Raw genomic sequence first — 26,317 nt, 5'->3', positions numbered from 1 at the left:
ACAGATTTTTACAATACTTTTGAGTTACCCAAGTGTTGGTCAATCTATTTAACTATTTTTTAGAAGGAAACTGTAGGTGTCTCCCTTGTGTCAGGGGCATTCTAAGCACTGGAAATATACCAGCGAGTAAATTGCAGACCCTGCCTCATAGGAAGAGAAATAATGCTACCCTATAGTAACCAGCATAGCAAGCAGACGCCAGAGGCTGTAGGAAAGCAGCAGCCAAGAGAAAACAAAACAAGTCATGACAGGGTGTTCACATGGTAGGAAAGTGATGTGTGAACCTAGACTTCAAGGATGAGAGAGGGAACCATGGAGATACCTAGAGGAAGAGCATTTTGGTCAATATGAATAGCTACTGTAAAGGCCCCAAGACATGATGGACTTGGAGGAACAATGAGGAGTTGCCAATGATGTATGTCAGGATGTATGAAGGAGAGATGAGATTGGTGAGGGCATGTGGACCCTTGTGGGCCACTGGAGGACTCAGATGCTGATGCAAAGGGACGAAGCCCCTTTCCTTTATCAGTGTGTTCCCAGTGGCTGGAGTGGTTTCTGTGATGAAGTGTACTGAAATAACAGCACCCAGGGTAACAAGCCACAGAAATCTTCTTTGTCAGTACCCAAGTTCTTGAACAAAGAAACCCTCTCATGATGATTTGGGTGCTTTACCTGTTAGGAGACTGTGGGACAGTTATCAGTTACTCCTCATGCCTGAGGGGTGTATTGCTCTCCTGGGAGGTGGATTGAACCAGTTTCTAGAGCATTATGAAGACATATGATCAGCGTATCCTAACTGTTCTGAGATTGGTTGCTCTGACCACTTGCTGGGCTCTCATCACCTTACCCTGGAAGACCTTCCTTGTTGCCTACAAACAAATTAGGAAGCCTCAGTGATGAAGATATGTTCTTTATGGTCCAGAGGATGGTCTACAGTGCCTTGCTTTCAGCTTTGGATGAGAGAATTTATTAAATACATACCAAACAGAATCGAAAGAATCATTTGCAAGTAATAGATAGAGAAGCATCAGTTAGATGGCAAAACATCATCCAATTAGGGACTTAAAACATCCAGCAGGGACCCCTGGAGTAGCCTAATTGTGAGAGCAAACAAAAGCAGCATCAAATTGGGGGCTTAAAATATCCAGCAGAAGTGGACTGGGGAGGCCTCATTGAGATAGCCCACAGTGGTTTTTCCATTGAGGGCTCTGGGTGGAGCAGGATGTCCCCTCAAGTGAGGCTTCCAAGTAAAAGAGAAATATCAGCAGATAGTTAACATCATCAGATTGGGTGTATACAGTCATCCAGCAGAAGAGACTAGAAAGACTTGCTGAAACAGACCAGAGTTCCTAATTGAGACTTCAGGTAGAGGAGAGCATTCTTTGCATCAAGGAGCTCCAGCTTCCCATTCCTTAGCTTCCTAATTCTTCTGTAGGCATTTTTCTGTCATAGGATAAACAACAGTAACCTTGGTTAGAAATAGTTGACCTTTTAGCTATTTTCAAGGCACAGTATTCTTACTCTGGTGCTGTCTGATTGTTCCTCTCTATCCCTAACACAGAGATAAGGGGCCAGTTCATCCCAGACAAGGGGTCTTAGAGGACACTTGAAATAAGCATACTAGAGTCTGGGACAGGCAAGCCCTCCACGCTCCCAGAGCTGACTTTCAACAAACTTAGACAGCACATACAACTCACCAACATAATGTAAAAATGAAAATGTCACATTGAACTGCATTTCCTGGGACTGGTAGTGCAGTCTCATTTCTAGGTGCTGAGGCAGGAGAATCAAGAATTCAAGACCTGCCTGGGCTGCAGAGTGAGTTGGTTTTTTTTTTTTGTTTGTTTTTTGTTTGTTTGTTTGTTTTCAAAATAAAAAGCAAAGAGGACTGAAGATATAGAGCAATAGTAAGCTTTTCACTCAGATTATTTGACAGGCTGGGTAGTCATGACTGAGTTACTAACTTGGGTTAGTCTTTTTTTGCAGGCAGGGCCTAGCTGCTGAGCATGGATAGCTGGTGGTTCATGATGCTTAGTCCTTACTTGGAGCATATACCTTGCAAAGTACAGGCTGCTGCTGTGCTGGCCTCGGGGAACCCAGAATGAATAAGTCATGTGTCCCAGTCCTCACTCTCTGGGATGAGGGACAGACAGCAAATGAACACACACACACTCATAGGTGTAAGATCTGAAGGACCAGAGATGTTTTAGGAGGTGACATAGGGACATCCTCCCAAAGGACTGCAAACGGGTCAGGGAGCTGAGTCTTCTAGAAACTGGTGAAGGAGAGAGATGAACCAAACCCTGGGACAGAGGGTAGGCTGGGCCATGGGGCTGGCAGAGGGCTGCTTATTGCTTCATAAAAGGCACGAGACATTTCTTGTCTCACGGTTCTCTAAAGTAGTACTGTGTCCCAGTCTCCCCAAAGGAAGCACAGGGTTCTAGAAGTTGAATATCCCTTTGGGATTGCTAGAGTTAAACCTGAACCTTCCTGTGCAGTTTCTGTCCAGGCTCTTTCATATGCTGTGATGGTCATGTCCAGTTGGATGAGATGGGAGAACACAGTGTCCTAGGCTGACAGAAGTAACAGCCATCACTGGCCAAGAGTTCATGATGCTTTCTTAGACAGCAAGATAAGTAAAGCACTCTTCCTAAAGAAATGCCAGTTAACCGCTTAGCATGTCATTCGTCAATGAGGGATGTGAAATCTTTTCTATGATTGATTGAAGAGGCTGGTTTGAAATTCCTTAATCTCACAGGCATTTATTTGCTCTTGTCTGAATGCCAGAGACAGTGCCAGGCAGGGTATTAAAGGTAGGCTAGGAATGGGAAGGAGAAAATGTCCTAGGGTGGAAAGAGCAAGAGATGAGGCTGGTTCCCTGTAGTCCTGATCACAGATGCTAGGCTGCTTCCCAGAAGTGCTCTTAGCATGTTACCTGCTGCCTGTGTGAGAGCCCAGGTGCTAAACATGGACCCTGTGGTCTCTGAACTCTGCAAGGCTATTCTGATTCCAGGTGAGTGGCCTTTCATCAGTTAGACCCTTGCACCTTCACGGCTGCATTCCTGCTGTTAATGGACATAGCGTCCATTAAGCTTGAAGCGTTTCTAAATCACCTCCCTGATGTGTCTGCAGTCACCCATTCTGGATGCATGACAGCCCCAAGTAACTCAACTCCTTGGCATGGAACATGTGTGTCTCAGTGTATATGCTGTTTGATGTCTGCTTGCTGATCTCCTTCTTCTGGAATAGCCCATGGAATGGCCTTCTTGCCACGGCTCAGGTGCGGTGGTGACTTTGGTTACAATTGGTGTAAACCTAGGCCACTGTGGACTACTATGGCCTCTGTGATTTTTAATTTCTGTATATATTATATTCAAATGCAAATGAGGACTAGAATGTTTCTGGCTCAGTCATCAAGCACTTGGGTGGCATGTCTGACGGACTAAGATCCCAAGCTCTACCAAAAAAACCCAAAACAAATAAAACTCACAAGCTTTTGTTCTACATAGTACTTGCTTTTCCTGTTAGCCAGGTATGCACTTGACTTAAGCTATTTATTGCCTTGTAGACTAGGTCTCTGCAAGTAGCCCAGGCTGGCCTTGAACTCATAGCTCTGGTGCCACAGCCTCCTGTGTGCACCCAGATCATGGCTCAGTCTTTCCCTCAGTGCTTCTAGAGGCTTGCCCATTGCCTAGCACAGAAAGTACTATGGAAAGAAGCAGAGGTCTGGTGGGCACTGGTGCCATGCTTTCTGGATTTTGATCTTACTGAAGTATGAGGTGACCAAACGCCAGCTCCTTCACAAATGTGCAAAGTACTCATATCAGTGGGGGGCTCTCTCAAGTACTCACTAGCATTAGAGGAGTACTCACAGGAAGAGTGACATAAGGTGTGGCTGTCTCTTGTACTTCTCAAGGGAGAAGCTGATATGATGGCCCTTGGTAGATATGAATATTGAGGTCCAGGAGGGACAGTGGTAGGCAGTAGCCAGTACTTGGCGCTTACCAGGCTGGTGGACCTGAACATGTGGTTCCTTCCTTGCTTTTAGTTCTAGGTCCTGTCCATCCCAGCCTGAAGTGGGGGTCGTGCAGGCCAGTCAGCAGCCATCTCACAAGTTAAGCCTTAGTCTTCATCATCTCCATGGATTCCCACTCCAGCAATGGCTGACCAGAGTTACATAGCCCTTCCCTCATCCATGGACCTAATAAGTGTTTCCAGCTATTGCTGGATGATTGCATTTTTAGAGGCATAAAATCTCCCCATTCCTTGTACCCTACCCCCAAAACCTGACTATCCCGAAAAGTAGATTTTCTTGGAAAGTTCTTGAGTTCCTTTTTTTTTTTTTTTTTAATTTCTTTTTAGAGATCATGTAGTCCTGACTGACTTGGAACTCACTGTGTACACCAGGATGGCCTTGAACTCAGAGATCTGTCTGCCTCTGCCTCTGCCTCCTGAGTTCTGGGATTAAAGGCATGTGCCATTATATCTATCTGAATTCACCCTTCAAAAAAACACAGTGTAATTTGATCATAGTGGGCCCCACTCCTTCCTGGCAGTTTTTTTTTTTTTTTTTCTCTCTTTGTACTTATTTTTGAGGCTGGGAAGGGAAGGTTGTTGCTGTGCTGCCTGTGTGCCATTTGTTACTCTCTGAAGGAATGTCTCTCTGTTTGTCCTCCTTCATTTCTCCCTTTCTTTCTGTTCCCCCCTTTCCCATGGTGATCTAACTAAGAGTGCTCATGCATGCTGGGCACTGAACCGCAGGCCCAAATCTGAAGGAACTTTCTATGCATGATTTCACTTGATTCTAGAAGGCTAGAATTTCTCTGCACACATTTCAGGCAAAGAGATGTGGCAGTTGTTCTGGCCTTCAAACCACTCTGGCAACACAAGGCCCTCTGTTCCCTTCCTTTATTCTGCCAGTTGTTCTGAACATTAGAGCCACCTAGAGTTTAGGGCAGACTTGCCACAGTCATCCATGTGGAACGCTGTCCTTAACTTCTAACCTGTGTTTGTTGTATGTTAGGTCTCAGTTTCTGTGTCTGTGTTGGCTAGCCCTTTCACCATGGTCATCCATGTGGAGCGCTGTCCTTAACCTCTAACCTGTATTTGTTGTGTGTTAAGTCTTAGTTTCTGTGTCTGTGTCAGATGGATAGTCTTTTCACCGCGTGGCATGCTCTAAAACCCACTGCAAATAGATGGTGATGGCTGTAAGCAAGCCACTTCATCTTGGGATCATCTCCAAGAGAGTACAGTCCAGGGCTGCCCTTGATCACACAGCATCCTACTCTAGCACTGATGGATGCCATCTGTCAAGCAGTACATGCTCAGAATGCCCAGTCTCCAACTCTGCAATATATTATCTGGGTTTCCAGGATAGTGGAATCCTGTTTCAATTTATCTGTCCTTTTTGTGGTTGAATAATCCAAATGGGCAAATAAAAATGAATGTTTGGATTTGAATGCTAATTTAGCTCTCAAATGGGTTTTGTTTTTGACATTATTGAAATTAATTTGTTTTCCTTGGGCACATTTCACTTATTGGCAAGGTACAGTGTCCCTCCCCCTCCAGAATATACTTAGTGGCTCTTGGGGTAAATTCATAAGATAGATAATCTATACCAAGATAATGGAAAAGTTCATTCTAAAACTTCTTTTAAATGACAAATTGATGTCTGAACATTCAGAGTTTGGAAAGATAAAACTTCAATCAAAGTCCTGATTCAGACAAATCCATTTTCTTTCTGTCTTTGCTCATTTTTAGATAAATTTATTTCCATGGATATACTACATTTCTTTTTCCTGAAATGGAATCTTGTTCTACCTAGGCTGGCCTTAAGCTTCTGAACTCAAGTGACTTTTACACCTCCTTCTCCCCAGGTGTGCACCCCATGTTCTCAGTACCATGCACATGCCCCAGCCTTCCACCTTATCTGAGAAGGGTTTTCATGTATAGACCAGGCTAGCCTTGAACTTGCATTGTGGCTAAGAATAACTTTGAACTTCTGGTCCTCCTGCCTCCATCTCTCAGGTGCTGGCATTACTACATGTGCTACCATCTCCAGTTTATACATATACTTTTTAAAGAATTCTAAACTTAAAACTGAGGTGGCTTCCAAGTAAGGCACTGATATTTGAAGAAGCACTTGGGCTTTGGTGTCAACAGATTGTCTGCAATTCCATAACCAGGGCAAGTTGAACAAATTCAACCACTCCAAGCCTCAATTTTTCTCACCTGTAGATTGGACCCATAATTTCTGTACATCATGGTTATAAAGACAGAGATATAGGAGTATGGGACAGGAACCCTGGTGAGAGGGACTCTTTCTCTGAAACCTCTATCTTCTCTAGAGAAAACATTTTCCTTTGGAACTAGTTTGACTTTGGCTCATTGCTGATACTTAGCAAGTTTCTCTACAAGGAGAGCTGGCACATGACCACATCTGGGCCCTTTGCCCTGTCTTCCTCTTACTTGCTTTTGTAATAGCAAGGCATGCTGCTAGTCTAGTTCCATAGCCATGTGGCATTTTACTCACTGCAAGTACAAGTTAATAAGCTGGCCGCAATAGCACAAGCCTGCAATCCTATTACTTGGGAGGCAGAGGCAAAAAGATAAGTTCAAGGTCCTCTTCTACATAGTAAGTTTGGACCACTTGAAGCCTGTCTCAATCACCCCTCCCTCAAAAAAGTTAATAACAATACTTATTTGCTATCACTGTGATACCTAGTGTATGGATTTCAGGCTCTGGTGCCTCCTGGCTTGATGACCTTTCAAACTGCTTCCTCATCTACAGAATGAGGGCAGCAGTACTCATGGGGTTGCTGGAGTCTGAGCTCTCAGAACAAGTAGCACATACAGAGCACAGCAGAGTGTTTGCTGTGTGGACAGCTGGTTTTGGGGTATATAAGAGCTGGCATGGTAAAAGCTAGCATTTCTTGTGCATATGTGGACATGCATGTTCTCAAATGCAGTACTGAGAAGGGGACCTAGAGCTTCACACATACCAAGCAAGTGCTCTACCACTGAGCTTCATTCAGGCCTTCTTTTCTTCCTGAGACAGAGTCTCACTAAGTTACTCAGCTTGTTCTAGAACTCGGTCTGTAGCCCAAACAGGCCTTGAACTTGAAATCATTCTATCTCAGCTTCTCAATTAGCCTGGATTATAGGCTTTTACCACCAGGCCTAGGATAGCAAGCCATAAGTGGTAGCTAATTTGATAATGAAGAAGAGAGTGTTGGTAATAGTTCTGCCACCAACTCAGGAGTAGCATTAGTTGTTTTGGAAGTAACTTGCTAAGGCAGGAACTTCTGGCAGCTTATGTCCACTGAGATTCTAGCCCCCTGATTCATTCATTGTCTTTCTTGGACTCACCCAGGCTAAGCCTAGCATCCGGTGCTTCATTAAGCCCACTGAGACACTCGAGCGGTCCCTTGAGATGAACAAGCATAAGGGCAAGAAGCGGATGCAAAAGAGACCCAACTACAAAAACGTTGGGGAGGAGGAAGACGAGGAGAGAGGGCCTGCTGAAGAGGCCCAGGAAGACGCAGAGAAGGCTAAAGGTACAGAGGGTGGTTCAAAAAGCATGAAGACAAGTGGGGAGCGTGAAGGTGAGTGTACCCGGGAATGCCCCTCCCACACCAACCCCTGCAGCCAGCGAGGCTCTGTGTCCTCTCTCTTTCTCCTGCTCCTCATGTGTTCCCTGGGTGCTGCTGCTCTTCCCAGCACCCACCACTGTATCTCATCTGGACAGCCCAGCCTTTCAGAGGCAGCTGGAAGGGCCGTGTCTGCAGATCTAGTGCAAGTCCCGCATTGTGTGACCTGAAGCAAGGTTTCCTCTCTGTAAAAAGGTAGTCACATACCATAGCCACTGTATAGCGAGTGCATTACCAGGATTAAGTCACGCAATGCAGTGCATCTGGCCAACTCAGAACCGTGTCAGGCCCTTAGGGAATGTTCTAGAGACATATGTTGTTGATGTTGCTGTCATTATTGTTGCCACCTTCATTCACTACTATGGCTGCTATTCTTATTCCTGCTAACTTGGGAGTATGATTTGTATTTAGTACACTGTGAGAAGGAAAGGGGACCCAGGTTTGGTAAGACAATAGGTCTTTAATAGTTGATGGATTTTTGCAGTCATATGATTAAGTACAGCCTCCAGATTCTCTGATGGGTTCTAGAAGTCCCATCTGTTCAGAGTGAGGCACAATTGTGTGGTGTGTATACGCCCAGTGGACAGAAACCTGCCTTCTACTTTTACCCTGGCAGGATTATCTGCCTTTCTCTCTTACCCCTTCTTGTGTTGATGTTTCCTGGAGCTACAGAACATTTGGTCTGAGATTCAGAATACTTGAAATACCCAGGTGCTTGTATCAGAGACTAGGCTCACAGCCACTCAGACAGAGCCTCCAGACAGCGCCCTAGGTACTGGGGGATGGGTGTTGTTAATGGGACGCTGCTTAGTGGTCCTGGGGTCAGTGTTCTACTGGCTGGAAGGAAAATTCCACATCTCCTTGAATAAATGCAACCTCTTTGGAGCATCCCAGCTGAGAGCTGTGTGGTTGAGGGAACATTGTGCTGTCCAGCTTTATGGACCCTGCTCTAGCAGCGGTGACTCTAAGCCCCCAGTCCTAAGTAGCTGACATAATCAGGCATTGCTTCGTGTCAGCCACTGACTAGAGCAGTGGCCCTCAACCTTCCTAATGCTGCAACCCTTTAATACTGTTCCTTGTGTTATGGTGACCCCCACTATTATTTTTAATTATTAATTATTTATTATTTTTATTATTAATTATTTTTGTTGCTACTTCAAAAAATGTGATCTTGCTACTATTATGAACCATAATGTAATTAACTGTGGTTTTCAATGATTTAGGCAACCCCTGTGAAAGGGTAATTTGACCCCCAAAGGAGTAATGACCCACAGGTTGAGGACCACTCGACTAAAGACTTGTTTGCTTTTGAGAGCTTTGTGCAGGTCTGCAGCCAGCACACAGCTTGTTATCCCAGCCCGTTAGCCCCTGTAATGACTGTCATGGCAACTGTCAATGAATGCCACAATCACATGTCAGTGAGTCTAGCCAAAATGTCCCCTGGTGGCCCATATCCTAAGGCCGAGGTCTCTAACCTGCTTTTATTTTGTGTACATTGCACTTTTTTTGGTTTACTGGTTCATTTGGTTCATTTGGGGCCTGGAAGCCTTTGCTTATAAGTATCACTTTGGTGGGAAGGTTGAGGGATAATCACAAGGTAAGTCAAACTCATCTGCTTATTGTCAATTATGTTAGAGACTTCAGTAGCTGGGAAGAAAGTTATCAACTCATACCCCAGGTCTTGGCATGGGGCAAGATGGGTAGATGGATATCTGTATCTTGTTTTGCAAACTGTGTCCTTGTCAGTTTCATCTTGGAAAGATGCTCCTGTTTTTGTTCCAGGCCTTAAGGGATATTCTTCAGCCAGCCACGGCTATGACTAACGGTGGAAGGGCAGGCTTGGCCCCAGACCCTAATCGAATTGTCAGGCAGGTGGCCCAGCCCTGCCACAAAGGGCCAGCGTATTGAGGCTGCTGCATCACTTAGGCTGCTGGGCTTGGAGCCGCAGCTCTTGGTGCTGACCCTCTTTCTACATGGGGAGATACTGTTACCAACCTTCCAAAGTTGGTTTCCCAGGCTACCCAGGTTGTGCCAAACAGGACCCCAGGATCTCCCCCAGAGGCCAGCTTAAGCAGCTGACACAGACTTAATAGCTCAGCCAGGTGTGGCTCCCCTTGGCCATTTTGCTGCCCTTGTAATTTCTCAAACACACTAATGATTCTACAATATAATGAGCTGTCAACTTCCCACTCAGCTCACTGTAAATATGTAAAGCATCCACAGGCCTAGCCAGTGTACTTATATTTTGAAACTTTCCAAAGTATGTGTCTGATCTTTTAGTCTCAGATTTGAAGGTACTGTTAATGAATTTCTCCTTATCCTGTATTTATGTTTACATAAAAACTACAGCTGTTAAATCCTGTCGCTTGGAAAGGTGTCACTTTCTTTCTTACTGAAAATTAGATATTTATTCATATGGAGTTATGCAGGGACTCATCGCCAGGTCTGGGTCATGTTTCTACAGCAGCTCTTCCTCAAGCTCTGAGGTGTGTGTATCAGGAACAGGGATAACCGATGAGTGTGCTGGGTGTTGTATCAGTGTCTCGCCTTCCCCCTTCTGTACTGAGGTGGCTAGAGAACTTGCTTCTTCCTCCTGTTACTCCTCCTCCAAGCTCCTTTCATTGTGCCTGCAGCTAGGGGGTGATTAACAGTGATCGTGTGGCAAATACAGCTGCTTCCTACTTAAGAGATGTTGGCACCCTGTGTCTGTTGCCCCTGTTCTGGTGGCAAAGAAGTCTCCACAAAGAAAGGCAGGGTAAAACAGAAGTGTAAAGAGGGCCTCTGAAGAGGCACAGTTCACCACAGCTTGATGTGAATGTAGAATCAATTGGGAGTTTTGTTTGTTTGTTTTTTACAAAGCAGTATCCAGAATTTACACTTCCTCTGTGTTTAAGCCCAGACAATGAAGGTGTATGAAATGAATGTGTGCCTGTAACCCATCCTCACCCATCTCTAGTGTAAAAAGAGATTTGCTTTCCCATACCTCTCAAGTGACCTGTTCCAAGGCCATGAGATTACAGCACCCCCCCCCCCCAATTTCTGCAGAAATGGATTGTTAAAAGAAAAGGATAACATCACCTCTTAGTTGAAGAAGCTCTGCCCAGGAACTCAAACAGCCATAGCACATACTTGTTTCCTGCGGGCCCTTCACTTGAAGAAACAGCCATCCACCTTTGGACTTCTAGAGCAGTAACCTAATAATGAGGCCTGACAGAGAGAGGGGGGTGCCCCACCTCTCTCTCCTGGGAACAGCAGGGCTGGGCTGCTGGCTTTGCCTAAGGAACAAATAGGAATTAGTTGGCTGGCCCAACCTTCCCAGCTCTCTTCCCAGACTCTCACCACAGTCTGTAGTGACAGAGAAGGCAAGACTGACAGCCTAGTCAGCTGGGACTGAGCTAAGGAGTCCTGGTGCCCTTTTTAAAACTCTCTGCTGGAATGAAATGGAACATGGCCTCATTCTTGACTCGTCTTTGGGGTATTGAAGTCTGAGTCCTAGTCCTACCCTGATCAGCATCGTCATTCTGGATAAGCTGGCCCTGCTGCACATGTCCACGACCTTTTCTGGTGCTCAGCATGAGGCTGTTGCAGTGACAACTCCCATTCTGCAACATTCTGCTTGTGATGCACTAGCAGCCCAGCTCAAGATGGAGGCCAGAGATACAGAGGTATACTCTGGGCCTTGAAAGGTTCTCCAGACCTTTCTTCTTTTCTTCTTTCCTCCGTTTCTTGTTTGTGTTTATGTTCACATCTCTGCATGCAGACCTCAACACACATATTAAGGTCAGAGGACAACTTGGGTGTCTGTCATCACTCTTCACCTTGTGAGATAGGCTTTTGTGTTTGCCAGTATATATACCAGGCAAGAATTCTGCCTCTTACTTCTTGATGGGAGCATATGGATTACAGAAATATGCTACTGAGTCTGGCTTTAAAATGCGCTTTGAGTGTGCAGGTCAGCAGTGTTAAGGGTGCTTGTCACTATCTCCAGAATTCTTTGCATCTTATAAAACTGAGGGGTTCAAACTCAGGTCCTCACACTTGGATGACAGGAGCTTTATGAACTGATCCATCTCCCCAGCCAGACAGGGCTCATTCCTGTTAATTAGTAAGATGAATGAGCATAGATGTGAGTGGAAGCAGTTGGGCTCGTGAGAGAGAAAGAGACTTGGTAACCCCCCTTCCCTCTGTAGTAGGAGAGTTTGCTTGTACTTTTCATAAGGACTTCACAAGAAGAGTTGAAGTTTGTCACATGCTCAGAAAACCACTGTGTTCAGGAAATTGCCCTGCCAATTTCACCTTGAAACGCTTCTCCAGAGTCAGCCAATCACAGCCCTCAGTGGTTACCTAGGTAACCAGGAGCATGTCTTTCCCCTTCTCTTGACCTTCCTGTGAAGGCCTGCCTTTCTCTCCCAACTGCATTGTCTCTCTTTCTGTAATTTCTGGAATAGAGAATCCAGATTGAAGAAATCCTTGGATTTGTGCAGTCAAAGACGGGATGTGGTGCCTGCTGGTTCCCTGAACAGCATGTCATCTACCAAATATTAATTAGATTGGAGTGTGCATCATCCTAGGCAAGTCAGAGTATTAATGCTCTTACTTTAAAAATCAGCATGTCAGAGGCTGGGGGCGCTCCAGGATGTGGCCAGAGTTGTCATATCAAGAAATAGATGTCTTTGTGTCTGATCTTCACAGCCCTCTCAGTATTGCCTTCACTTGCAGTACTAGGTGATAAAGATAGCTTTGCCTACTTTTTGTTCCTGTCTTTTTGCTTCCTACTTCCTCCTCCTCCTTGTTTGTTTCTCTTCTTTTTCTTTTCCTTTTTTTTTTTTTTTTTTTTTTTTTTTTTGGTGGTAAATACTAGCAAATGAAACCTCACTACTTTGAAGTGTATGAGTTAGCAGTGCTAAGGGGTCCATCTTATGTCCATCACTATCATCTCCAGAATTCTTTGCATCCTGCAAAACTGAGACTCTACTCCATTAAACAACTCCTACTCTCCCTGTCCCACCTCCGACCCACATAGCCACCATTCTGTTGCCTGTCTTCCAGGCTTAACTGTTCTCCTATACATGCCCATATAAGACTCCTACAGTGGCTGAGGAGATAGCCCAGTTTGTGACAGGCTTGCTGAGCTTAACCTCCAGAGCCCTTGTGTTTTGTTTTATTTTATTTTAGAAAATGTCACATTTGTCTCTCTAGCACCAGGGAGGCAGACATGCTGGCTCACTCCCTCTGGCCAGCCAGACCAGCTTGCTTGCAAGTTCCAGGACAGTAAGAGACTCTGTCTCAAAGAAAAAGAAAGAGCACCACAGCACCTGAGGACCAACACTTAGGGTTGTCCCTTGGTATGCACACATGCACATGAGCATACATACACACTCACTGGATTAGTTACTTTTCTATCAGTGTGATAAAGTACCATGAAGGACTTATGTGGGTTTATGTTTCCAGAAAGTTAAGAGTCCATGATGGTGGAGCAAAGGCATGGTAGTAGGAGCAGGAAGTCAAGATCTCACATCATGATCCACAGCAAGAGGTGGAAAGAACTAACTGGGAATGTCCTGGACCAAGCCCACCTCCAATGATATACTTTCTCCAAAAGGCCACCTCGTCTAAACCTACCCAAACCCCCAAACTAGAAAAATTTAAACTATCTTTTGAAAGTATGGGAAGATTTCATCATAAATTCAAATAAAAATAAGAAATACCTGAAATGAAAGAAGAGATTAATAAAAAAAAAAAAAAAAAAAAAGTAAACAATGAATATGGAGTCAACCAAAATACCTCCCAGAGCCACATTAGGAAGGGGAAACCCTGCTCAAGCCCTGTTTAGGATGTCCCAGCTGTGCGCTCAGCTGTGTGCTGAGATGTTGCTGGGAACAGAATTTGGTGCTATAGGTAAGGCAGAGAAATAACTGCTGGGTTGTCTCTCCACCTCAGAGCTACAGTAGATTTCATGAAGAGATACTGCTTTCCAGACTGGAATAAAGCTAGAAGAAAGAAGATACAACACATCTGTTCTTGAAGATAATTCTTAGTCTCTATAATAGTGCCAACAAAAAAACTAGATTTATCTCAGAAGTCATTGTGTAAAAGAATCAGACATGAACAAAGCTTCTAGTGTGAAGTTCTGAAATAAATAATTTAAATAGACTTCTATAGGAGGACAATAGCATTATATAATAGTGCTAAATTAACTCTTAAGATGATTACTGATGCATCTTTGTTTTTAAATTTTATTTTTATTTCTTATGTGTATGCCTGTGTGTCTCTGTCAGGGGTTGTGTTCCTGAGTGCAGATGTCCATAGAAGAAAGAAGAGGATGTCGGATCCCCTGGGCCTAGAGTGACAGGCACTTGAGAGCCACCCCATGCTGGTGCTGGGAACTGGACTCAGGTCCTTCTCAAGAGTAGTATGAGCTTTTCACCAATGTGCTGTCTCTCTGCACTTTACTTTTTAAAAAAACAAGTTGTGGATTCTTTTTCAAAATGCTTTGGACCACCAACTTTTCAGATATTGAAATAAATATTCTAAATACCAAGAATAATTAGTTAGACTTGGGGATGGGACCCGAGGCTAAATATGAAATTAACCTGTCATATATTCTTTATACACAGAAGCTGGAGGTTTTTCAAATGTATTGATTTCTTTGTGTGGAGGAGTGGATGTGGGTGCATTGCTGCACTGTGTGTATACAGAGGCTAGAGGACAGCTGTGGCGTGGGTTTTTCCTCCCAGCTTTTCGTGGGTTTTAGGAGTAAGCCACCAGGCTTGTGTGGCAGGCACCCATACTGCTGGGACATCTCACCAGCCCCCAAGATAGTTCTATACCATTCTGTAAAAATTCTTAGCATAGAATCATTTTAGGGTTTGGATTTGGGAATGGTTTGAATGTTACTTTGTTCTATTATAGACTGTGCTAGAGCACATTAGAAACCTGATACTTTAATTTTTACATCTCCATTAATTATTTTGTAGCAAAACAAACAAACAAAAAACAACCCTATTTCTTGTTAAGGGTTAGGCTAAAACTGTAAAAATAATCTTTAGTCCAGCTGACATGTAATTTTATTTAGTTATTTTGTTGAGCATTTGTTTTCTGGTGACTCTGGGATGGACTCAGGGATTGCATATGTGGGCAAGTGTCCACCCTGTGTGTGCCTCCTTGCCCCCAGCAGAGCTATGTACTCTAAGTGTCCTCCCTTTACTGATGACCACAGGAACATAAGGTTCATGTAGAACTCTTGTGCACTAGTGAAGTGGGTGATCCCCAGGCGTCTGGTGTAAAATGACCCTGTGAACAGGCTCCTATGTGTGTCTGTTTGGCTTGCAGGAATGGCATGGCTGGCAGGCTGGCAGAAGCATGCTCTTTCCATTTTCTCCATCCCCTCATTCAGTCTCTCTTCCTTTGGCTCAGATTTATTTTTCCTCTTTGCTGTCTTCTTTGTTACCGTCTCTGCATATCCGGAAATGTCTGGAAGCAGTTGTGCGCAGATGGACTCTGCCACTCTACTCTTGTCAGTGCAACACTTGTCTTTTCTCTTCACCAAGTAAATCTGTTTACTGTCCTGGTGTGCTTTTTTTTTTTTTTTTTTTTTTTTACCCCAAACCCAGACAGGTACACCACCTGCAACCCACCTAGGAGCTTTTCTTATAATAAGCTTCACAGCTTTACTGCACTTGAAGTGATCCAGCATGTGGCCTAGTGTTCCAGAGAGGGCAAGGTAGACACACACTCTTGCTTATAGCCATGCCAGCACTGCTTGTTCAGATAGCCTGAGAGACCAGCAGGCAAGGTCCTAGGATAAGACTTTTTCAAATTATTTATTTTATGTGCATTGACATTTTCCCTACATATATGTCTATGTGAGGATGTCAGATCCCCTAGAACTGGAGTTATAGACAGTTGTGAGCTGCCATGTTGGTGCTGAGAATTGAACCCAGGTCCTCTGGAAGAGCAGCCAGCACTCTTAATCAGTGAGCCATCTCTTTTGCACTCTCACAGAGCCCTCAGTGTCAGGGCAGCTTCTGAGATGGTAGCAATGCTGTGTGTAGTGGAAGTTTTGGTTCCTTTAAAAACTCAGTCACGTTATGTAAATATGTTTTTGTTTTAACCCCAAGTGTGGGATATGGGACTACCTTAGTTTATCCACAGCTGATATCATCCTCGTAATGCTTGGAGAGGAACATGGTCGTTGCCAGCTGGAGTTAGTAGAATTCTGAGGACTCTGGGAAAATATAAACATCAAAACTGAGAGAGAGGAAGGGGCCTTGAGGAGATGGTGGAGGAGAAAGAAGGTTGCTTGTGCATGCTGCTGTGTTTGCAGTTTGCTGTTGCTGGACTGCTGGATATCCTGATGACTGAGATTGGTATTTTTCAAAGAGCCTGACGACCCTAACGAGCCAGAACTAAGTCTAAAGAGTCTACATCCCCTTTCCCTTTTAACCTTCTTTCCCTCCTACCTAGGGTTGGGGGTTGGAAGGGAGGTAGAGGCATAAGGAACCCCAAATAAAATAGAGTTTAAAAACCAGCGCCTCTAGCTGTTCAGAGTTGCCCATGTGTGCCAGGTGCTTACTCAACTGAGTTCCCTTTTAAAATGCACATTAATAGGTGTCTTCATTCATCGTGTATATTTTTACAGAGACTTTGCATTTATACTGGTTTTGAGTATGTAGTAGTAATTTTTCAAATGTTTTCCCTAAAAATATTTTTAAATTTAAGAAAAGTTATGAAACAAAAATAGTATTAAAAATACTCATTTACCCATTACCCAGTTTCCTACTTTGCCTTTTCTACCTTGTAAAGCTTTTTTGTTGTTGTTTTTTCAAAACAGGGTTTCTCTGTATAGCCTTGATTGTTCTGGACTCACTTTATAGACCAGGCTGGCCTCAAGCTCACAGAGATCCACCTACCTCTGCCTCCCTGAGTGCTGGGATTACAGGCATGGGCCACCAAGCCTAGCTCTTTTAAAGCATTTTTACTTGTGTATTCCATTTCTCTCTCTCTCTCTCTCTCTTTGCCCTCCCACCCCCTTGCCCAACACACACACACTGCACAGTTGTTGGAAGGATAAGTCACATCTCATGTCCTTCCCCTCCCAAAACCTCAGTGTGCATTTGCTAAGAACAAGGCGTTCTTGACCCCATTACCGTCAGTTCATAGCTCTTCCCATCCTTGTTCTGGACAGATGGCCTTAAAATGTCCTTTATTGCACATTCTAAGTATGTACTTCCTTTTTAGGGGGACAGATTTTTGCTAATGTAGCACAAAATGGCTGCAAACTCTTGGTCTTTTTCCTTCATGGGTCTCCTTTGTTGATACTGAGATGATGGGCATGCTTCATAGTCTTGATGTTGTTGAAGAGTGCAGATCTGCTTCCTGCTTCTAGTGAAATGGTTCTCATTTTATCTCTAATTGAGGGTTTGCCTTCTTGGCTGAAATGTGGATTATGTGATACCATGTCTATTCTTTTCAGGATGTCACATTGATTTACCTCCTTTCTCAAGTAGTATTTATTTTGGTCACTTGGTTAATCTCTTGCCTGCCTTTCCACTGTAGAATTACTCTTTTCAAGTTCTACACAGTCCCTGGGAAGACACTAGTAGGTCATGCACCTCTTCAGAATTCCTCCAGATTGGGCATTTGTTGATAATTCTCATCTGGTCCAGTGTCTACCATGATTTGTTACAGCCCTTGCCATTCCCCTGTAATAAGGTCCCTTCTTCCCAGCCAGTGATTTATTTCTTATCAGCGTGGACTCCATTTTTTAAAATGGTTTATATTCCATTACTATATTTAATTACTTTGGTGCTCAAATTGTCCCAGAGTTGGCCCTAGAGACTCCTTTCAAGTTGGCTGCAGTGTATCAAGTCCTGTCTTTTTTGGGGGGAGGTGTCAATTTCTAACATAAGAAAATACTTATTTCATGCTCATCTCACATCTCTGCCCATCCCTGACATTGGCCATTCTCTGAAAAGCTCTACTTCCTCTCTGGCTGATAGCTTGTATGACTAAGATTTGTACCCTGAACAGTCTTCTTGTTCCTGAGATGGCTTTTCTTTTTTGTCCTTTTATTGGCAGATCTAGGACTATATGCATTGTTATTTTTACATGCACATACATATACACATAGAAATATGTGTATATATACAAATGTGTTTTAGAGAGTGTAAAGTTTGTACTGATTCTCAGCCCAAGCCTATTTCCACATTTTTTGAATTCCCCATTATATTTTGTCTAAAGTGAAATCCTTGGTCTTCTCTACAACACAGTTATCTTCTGAGGCCTATAATAAGGCAGAACAGCTTCAGAATCATAGCACTCAATTACTTATCCTTCTGTAAACAATTGGAGCATTTGTTTGAAATACTTCTCCATCTGCCTTCCACCCCAGCATTTTACCTGTCCTAACTGATCATCCATATGCTATCTGGATTGGCCCACCTCCCTTTCCACCTTCAGGGTAGATGTGACATTCACTTTAAACGAATTTGTTTAGTGTTCTTGTGGATACAATTTCATATATACATGTATATATCTGCTTTACAATACATGTATATAATATATCTTGATCATATACAACCCAATCCCCACACATAATTCCCTTTTTAAAATACATAGTGTTTTAACACTGAAAACTATACAGAAAAAAAAAAGAGTCCTTCACTTCCAAATGCCTTCTCTCCTTATTCCTCATCCTTTTTCTTGAATTATCTTCTCTCCCCTCCATGTGTATTATAAAAATAAGTAGATTTAGCCAGGTGGTGGTACACACCTGCACTCCCAACACTGGGGAGGCTGAAGCAGGATGTTTTCAGCTTTGCGGCCTCTCTGGGCTACATATCTAGCTCCAAAGAAAAGAAGTCAAATCTGTTTCTTTGTCCCTCTTTTTGCTCACAGGGCAGTGTGGGAGATGCACTCTTGATGCTTTTCTCTTTTGTTAAGATTCCAGGGGGTGAAAACCCATCACTGTCGCAGTGGGAAATACCCAGCAGGCAGGCATGGCTGCAGGAACAGCTAAGAGCTTACATCTTGAACTCCAGGCAGCAAGGAGAATGAATGAGGATTGACATCCAAGTTTTTAAACCTCAAAGCCTGTTCTCAGTGACATACTTCTTCCAGTAAGGCCTAATCCTACCCAAACAGTGCCACAGACTGGGAACTAAGGATTCAAATGCCTGAGGCTGTGGAGGGACAATCATCACCCAAATCCCCACAAGTCCTGTACAACCTCAGTCCCTAGTAAAATCTTCCAGTCTCCAAGGACTTTATCAGGTTAAATGAAGCCACTGCAGTTTTAAAATGAACCCATTAGCTAGGAAGCTGGTTCAGCAGGTTAAAGTGTTTGTTGCACAGGCCTGGGGACATGAGTACAAATCCCCAATAGTTGAACAAAAAGCCAGGGGTGCTTTTGCAAATGCCTGTGGCTCCACTGCTGTGGGGGACAGACAGACGGATCAATAGAAACGATGGTTGCCAATCTAACCCTAGGTTCAGTAAGAGACTGTGCCTCAAAAAATTAAGGTGGAACATGATAGAGCATGACTCCCAATGTCCTCTTCTTGGTTCTACACAAGGTCATAGACACACATGTTTCCTCCCTCCCCCTAACACACACACACACACACACACACACACACACAATTTAACTTTTTTTAAAAAAGAACTAATTCCTTCAACATGCCATTCTCTCTTAGACAGAAGCCTGGCTGGTAGGGCAGAGGATGACTCAGAGTAAAACTGAGGTTTAAATGAAGTCCCTGAGTTGCCATTAGCAGAATATCTGGCCATTTGGTAGCTTCTGAGTCACAGGAGCACACTGCTTGGCCCATTGGTGGAAGCTGACTGCCCTGCAATGAGTACAGCATCAGCAAGGGCAGGTCAGAGTGGGACTGGAGAGCAGCACAAGACCACTTAGACGTTCTGGTGTGGCATAAAGAGGGGTTCACAGGAGAGGTCATACCTCTTTAATATCCTCCATTTCAGAGCTATGACCAACTGAGGAGAGCCTCTACCCGAAGCCACTTCTGCCCATTTCAAAAGATACAGGGAGCTGGTTGAGCCCAGATGAGAACCCTCATTGTAAAAGTTGTCCGGAAAAAATTGTTAAAGAAGATGAAGACCTGTTCTGACTTTCAAAGGACAGATCTATACTCATCTGGGAAATCAGCGGAATCAGGGAGATGTCAGGGTTGGATGAGCAACTAGGCACTCAGGCTGACACAGCCAGGGTTTAAGGTGCTAGGATCAACAACTGCTGGCTTCTCCTATCACATTTCTCAGGTGGAGGAAGCAGGAGCTGTGCTAGCTTCTGCTACATAGATAACTATTACACTTCTGGGTTGTTCTTTCTCAGATTTGGTGACCAAATTTAGAACAAACTAGCAGATTTCAGGTCCTAGAATTCTAGGAAGGGGCTCTGTAGTTCCTGGTGACCATTTGGGCTAACAGTTTATATTTACCCACTTTTACTGAGAGCAGTCCCATACTCAACTGTCCAAAATGTTGGCATGCCCTGGGAAAGTCCCTTCATATTCATTTTGATGGCTAAGGATGTAGTCAGTGGCAGAGTACTTGCCTAACATGCATGAGGTCCTAGGTTCTATCCCCAGCATTGCAAAAAGCAAAAAGTTATTGAGTCACTTGAAAAATTGCCTAACAAGCAGCGAACTGGATTGACTTGAACTCTTCTCTTGCTCCAGAATCCTGATAGTGTCCAGGGACATGAAATTCTGGAATGGGGACTGCTATGATGTGCTAGCTTATCCTTCACACTCAGCACTGGAACTTGGCTCTGTGACCTTGGGGAGTCCTGAGACAGTATTCCCACTATGTCAGCCAAGCAGGGTGGAGCTCTGCCAGGGGAAGTGAGCTCACAGCATGCACAAGTTGGGCCTGAGATTACCAGGCAGAGGTTAGAGGCCAGAGCCAAGAGGAAGCCAGTGTCATACCTTGGTAGTCTTTAAATGTCATTGGTGACATTCTTTATCAGTAAATACAGATTCAAACAAAATAGAAGCCTCCACCTCCCAAGAACATATTTGTTATAAACTATACATATTCTCATCACCATGTTAAGTTATATATAATATAAGGCAATCAGGATAGATCGTTTAAGGATAAGAAAAAGACCTACTTAGCAACTCATCTTTTATCTCACTCTGGGGGACCCTGTGAGGACTAGGAAAGAGCCAGGTGTTGAAAAGAACTGATAAAACAACAAGGACAGAAAAATGGTACCTGATACAGGGCTGGTGCCATCTCCCTTTTCAGTCATGACTGAGTACTATCTGTTGTGTGGTCTACTCAGTAGCTTTCCGTGAACCAACTCACTTTTCTTAAATTTAGCCTCATTGCTCAAAAGAACAGGCTTTTTATGCAGCTAGAGTTGTCTGCCAATGCCTATAAGATACATACAAAAGAATCCAGAGAGAATACTTGTCCACATACCCCCGGAAGATTACTTGTTGGTCCCTACTTGTATGATAGGACCTTTCTGTGGGAGACTTCCACCTTGCATCTGACTTCAGATTAGGTGGGGAGGGCAGGAGGCTTCCCAAAGTTAGAGGGTACATGTTCCCTGGTACCACGGGAACATGTGTAGGATTGCCTCCAGGCCAGGAGCTACAAGCATTTCATACTAAGAGAGACCAGAAAGAGTGGGATGGGGGAGCCAGACATCTCCCCATGAGAATTTTGTGAACATATTAGTTGTAGACTGTCAAGCTCTGGACCTCAACCCATAGCACAACCGCTACAGTCCATTGCTGGTCCTGTCTGCACCATACTTCCCATATTGTACTGGACCCACATAGTCAAGAGGTATACTCTGCTTCGTAGGCAGCTGTGCTTATAAAGCCCATACCTAGTAGAGGATGGCTAAGAGCAAGCAAGTAAAACAACAGAACGTCAGTGCTGCTGGTCAGAGATGCTGGAGAGTGAAACAGAAACAAGGGGAGGGGAGGGAAGGACACATGTACTGTAAAGAATTCTAAATAATTTATACAAATAGGGTTGGGGGCTGTAGCTCAAAGGACTAGCATGCCCAAGGCCCCAGGGATGAATCAACAATACTTTCAGTGGGGACTTCCTTCCACAGAGCATGGTATAGAAGAAGGAGAAGAGTAACTTGTCCATGAAGAAACCTGAGAGTAGCAGGGCAAGTAAAAGATTGACATCCAGTCTTAAGATGATGTTGCCAGTGTGTGTTCTGGCCATGATGTCACAAGAAGGCAACTTCCCTTCTATGGTCTTCCTTTTCAAAACCCGTAGCCCCAGCCTAATGATTGGGGAGAAATCAGATAAACTCTGGGGGTTTCTGGCCAGGATCCCACACACTGCTAAATGCATCAAAATTGAGGAAAATCCTAAAAAACTCATGACCCAGAAGAACCTAAGTGCAGTGGCTTGATCTAATAAGATCCTAGGACAGTAAAGGACATTGGGGAAAGGAGTGAAGTCTGAACAAAGTACACAGTTTAGTTACTCATTTAAAAAGAGCTAAGGAAAAGAACAGGTGAGGAGAGTGACCAAGGTACTTCCAAGGAGGTGACATTTAAGCTGAGCATTGGAGGATGTAACTGAGTAACACCCATGTCTGAGAAAGTGTGGGATATTCGAGAGTAGCCAGCAATAAGCCTAACATGGCCAGAGTGGGGAGCCAGCGAGGCAGAGAAGGCCAGGGGTGAGATCAGAGGCAGACAGGGCCAGGCGTAGGAGGCTCCAGGCAATGGTCTGCACACGTTGGATTTCATCCTGAATGTGAGGAGAAAGCATTCATAGTTTGGAAAAAAAGAGGAACATGAGCTTTTTTCCACTTACTGTCACTTGGGTTTGTTGGAGAACAAATGAGGACAAGATAGGAAGTGGAGGCCGCCTGAGAGATCTGTGTCTGCCAGCAGAGAACTCAGGGGAAGAGCACCCAGCCCAGGGATGATTAGCATCTGCCTGAGAAAGGACTCCTGATGGGGATACCAGGAAGCACAGCATCGCTCTTGACTTCCAGTTGTTTCTGCTCAGTTGTCCTTAATGTCTGTGGCACTAAAAATATACACTGCACTTTAAGTCAGTTGCTGTAAGTTGCTCTTCCAGAGTTGGAAAAAAAACAAAATGAGGTTTTTAACTTGCCTCTACCTTCCAGAGGTTGTGAATGGAAAGGGGGCATATGGCCTCTGTCCTGCCAGAGCTGTTTCTAAAGTGTAAAGAGCTCCTGAGCAGTCCAGTAATTTGGTAAGGACTCACTAGCCACATGTCCTGTCTCCTGAACTGCCTCCAACCCTTTGGCAGGGAAATGTGCTAACAGTGGAGTCAAATGTCTTTCTAAGACGGCAATAAAAGAAATGACTTCCTTGTATGTTTGTCCAGGTTAGGGCTGAGGTCTTGGTGTTGCTCAGATGGATGGACAGAGCTCTGACCTAGATACTTTCTGCCCATATGTTGCTGATGTCCACCCCCACTGTTAAGACTTGCTTAACATGTCTGGGGCACTTTACACATGCTTGGTCTAGAAATTGAGGAGGCTTCTGAGTCTCTGTTACTGATGTCAGCTGGGCTCACCTGTCTCCATGTTCACTTCCAGAGATTGAGATGGTGATCATGGAGCGAGGCAAGCTCTCAGAGCTGGCTGCAGCTGGGACCTCAGTGCGGGAGCAGAACACCACAGATGAGGAGAAGAGTGCTGCCACAGGCTCAGAGAGTGCACAGTGGAGCAGGTAAACAGCTGGGCGCTGCTGGGAGCTACTGGACAGCCACTCATCCTTAAGAAAGGGTAAACACCTGGTCATGGCTTACTCCTGCCTACCAGATGACTGTTCTGTTCCCCTTTGTTCCCTCTGCTCCAGCAGAGGTAGGGGTTTTTGGGATGCATGAGGGAAGAACTGGCCCTTGACATATCCTCATACTTTTATGCTTTGGCAATGTGGCCAGGACAGGACACTACCACCGTGGAACACTTGGTAGCTAGGCTGGGTCTAAAGGATGTAGGCCATTCCCAGGAAGACCCTCTCATGAATCAGGCATGGAATCCCCATCTCAATCCTTGATTGCCATGCTTTCCCATATCTGTGGGGCCTTTAGCATGTAGTCAGTTTGGTTCAGTGCTGCCTTCTCTCCTAGCCCATTGCCCTGACACTCAGCTGAGGGATGGCTTATGAAACTGATCTTGAACCTGGCCCTGCATATTTTCTACAGTCTTGCTGAAGCTCATCAGCCGCAGCACAGGGTTGCCCCCATAGTCTGCAGTAAGATGCTAGAGGACATCTTCATTTTAAGGTTGTTGTACATCTGCCAGGCAGCTACACCGCATAGGTCTCAGCAGCAGTCTTAATGTGCTAGTGCTATTGCAGGCGCTGTGATATGGGTTCTTGGTCTCCCTGTGGCACATTGCTCCTTGAAGCCTTAAGATGTGGCCAGGAATGTACTCCAGCCACATACATACCTCATTTGTTAGCCCAGTTTAAAGCATGAAACACTCTTACTTTCAGGTTTGTTTTTTTTTTTTCTCCATATCTTATTGGTTGGTGAGTGGATAGATGGTGCTGAGGATGGAGCCCAAGCCCTACATCAAGTAAGCCAGTATTGTGCTGCGGAGCTATGTACATTATTATCCTGTTGTTCTTTTTTTTTTTTTTTGACAAGTGTTTGATTGTCTAATAGGATTAATTTGTGACAGATATACAAGATAGCAGGGGTCTTGGAGGCGTTGGGTAACTAAAAAACATTGGCTAGCATGTGGTATGGGTTTTCAGTTTTAACCTATTACAATTTTACTTAACAACAAGTTGTAACCCCTGAGCTCTGCAAATGAAGGTCATTCTAAGCACAGAAGAGATGGGCATGGCCCACCATTAGTTAGAATGTGAATAATTGGAAAGACCACAAATGACAAACAGTAGAGGATACTTAAGCAAATGAGATGTCTGCTCACAGTTCAGATTTTTAGGATCCACTACATGGAATCATGATCCTAACAGTAACACTGAAGCTTTGTGGAAGTGAGAAGGAGAGCAAGATGCTTTGTTTGACTGTTGGACCTAATGACTTCTTTCCCCTACATTTTAGTGAGCAGAGGGGTTTTCTTAGCGATGAGTGGGTTCTTTCGAACCTTGGGTGATTAACTGGTAACTGAGACCACATGGCTTTCTAATTAGCAGAAGCTGACTCAGGTGCCTGAAGCTGGCCTGTTCTCTGTGTTCCTGAGATGGAGACAGTGTCCCTAATACCCACTTCCCAGCACAGAGGGTGAAGGACAATGGCCATTTGTTCCCAGAGCATAGTTGAGTCTTGACATCTATCCCACCATAGTGAGAACTAGAACTACTGTGATTTTTCTTGCCTACATCTGGGGCCAAGTTAGAGCCAAAATAAACCACAAAGAGCCCTCTCTCCCCTCACCCCCCAAAAAAGTTTTTTTTTGAGACTAGCTTAATAAGTAGCTCTCTCTGGCTGGCCTGGAACCCACAGAGCTCCACCTGCCTTTGCCTCCTGAGTGCTGGGATTAAAAGATGGGCACCTCAGGCCCTATCCAGCAACCTTTAAAATATATATAAATGATGTGTATCAAAAAATGAAAACTCTTCAGAAGTGCAAGGAATAAATAAAAGCCAATGATCCCAGATGTTCTTTTTTTTCCCCTCCATGACAGGGTTTCTCTGTGTAGCCTTGGCTGTCCTGGACTTGCTTTGTAGACCAGGCTGGCCTCAAAATCACAGAGATCCACCTGTCTCTGCCTCAGTGCTGGGATTACAGGCGAGCACAACCACACCTGGCTCAGATGTTCCTGTTTTGATTATCTCTTATACCAACTTTTTCAATACCACTTTTCAGAGAATTTTGCTCCCTTCCCTAGCTCATGCCTGTCTTGTTTTATATCTCCTTATTGCTATCTAGCATCAAACTCTAGTAACTCTTTTTCACATCATTATCCTGTTAGTAAACATGCTTAGTAGCTTCATAATACTTTATCTCGTACATAAAAGATAGGACACCCACCAAGCCCTTCAGTATTGTGCTTGGTTATTGGTACTATTCCCAAGTGGCAAACACAATCTAAATTGCAAGGAGCTGGTTTACAAGAAATGTTTTACACTTTATCTTGCTCTCATTTGTGGCAGAATTATTGCTAGAAGCTTACAGAACCCAAGTCTGCAGACAACAGAGCTGTGGACATATCTGAATGCAGGAGCCCCATCCTGGGCACCAGGAAATAGAGACTGAATGACACTGTCCCCTTTTAATTTTGTGTGTCCTGTGTTTATTTGAAACATGACAAACACATTTTTCCCACTTCTTTATTTTTGTTTTTTAGCTTAAATATTTTATATTGATGCATTATGGATCTGGGCACTCAAACCAAGGAGCTAAGAATGTAATTTAGTAGTAGAGCACTTGCCGTCCAGTTCATTCCAGCTCCACCCCATCAGAGGTCTAAGATAGTCAAGATGGTGTTCAATATTCTGCAGCAAATGGCCTCCTTTGAACAATCCTAGTTTCAGTCCTCTTAGGTAGTCCATGTTGCTAATGCCCATGTGTCCTTCCAGATGTGAAATTCATCCTTGATACAGTGCTTGGCTTTCTTGGCCTGAGCTTGCCAATCAGTGGGGCAGCCTCAAAAGGAACTGGAGCCTCTCCTAACCCCCAGGCCTGCCCTGGGTTTATTCTGTTGTCTGTTA

The 26,317-nt window shown here is 44.3% G+C and overlaps 1 protein-coding gene across 6 annotated transcripts in view; it reads left to right on the top strand.

Annotated features, from left to right (window-relative positions):
• Clec16a (C-type lectin domain containing 16A) overlaps positions 1–26,317 on the top strand; it is a 205,776-nt gene that overhangs the window by 42,063 nt on the left and 137,396 nt on the right. For 4 of the 6 annotated variants that reach the window (XR_008719030.1, XM_055597722.1, XM_055597721.1 and 1 more), the window contains exons 10-11: positions 7,373–7,604; positions 23,227–23,359. Coding sequence is in view for 5 of the 6 variants with exons in the window: in XM_055597722.1 (XP_055453697.1) it covers positions 7,373–7,604; positions 23,227–23,359 (365 nt within the window). In the remaining variant the exon portion in view is untranslated. The remainder of the gene's footprint in view (positions 1–7,372; positions 7,605–23,226; positions 23,360–26,317) is intronic. The other 2 variants (XM_055597725.1, XM_055597723.1) reach the window with 1 other exon arrangement.

This window comes from Psammomys obesus, unplaced genomic scaffold, assembly GCF_907164565.1.
Source record: "Psammomys obesus unplaced genomic scaffold, mPsaObe1.curated_primary_1811, whole genome shotgun sequence".
NCBI lineage: Eukaryota > Metazoa > Chordata > Mammalia > Rodentia > Muridae > Psammomys > Psammomys obesus.
Note: the sequence above shows the minus strand (reverse complement) of the source record. Positions and strands in the feature narration are given on the sequence as shown.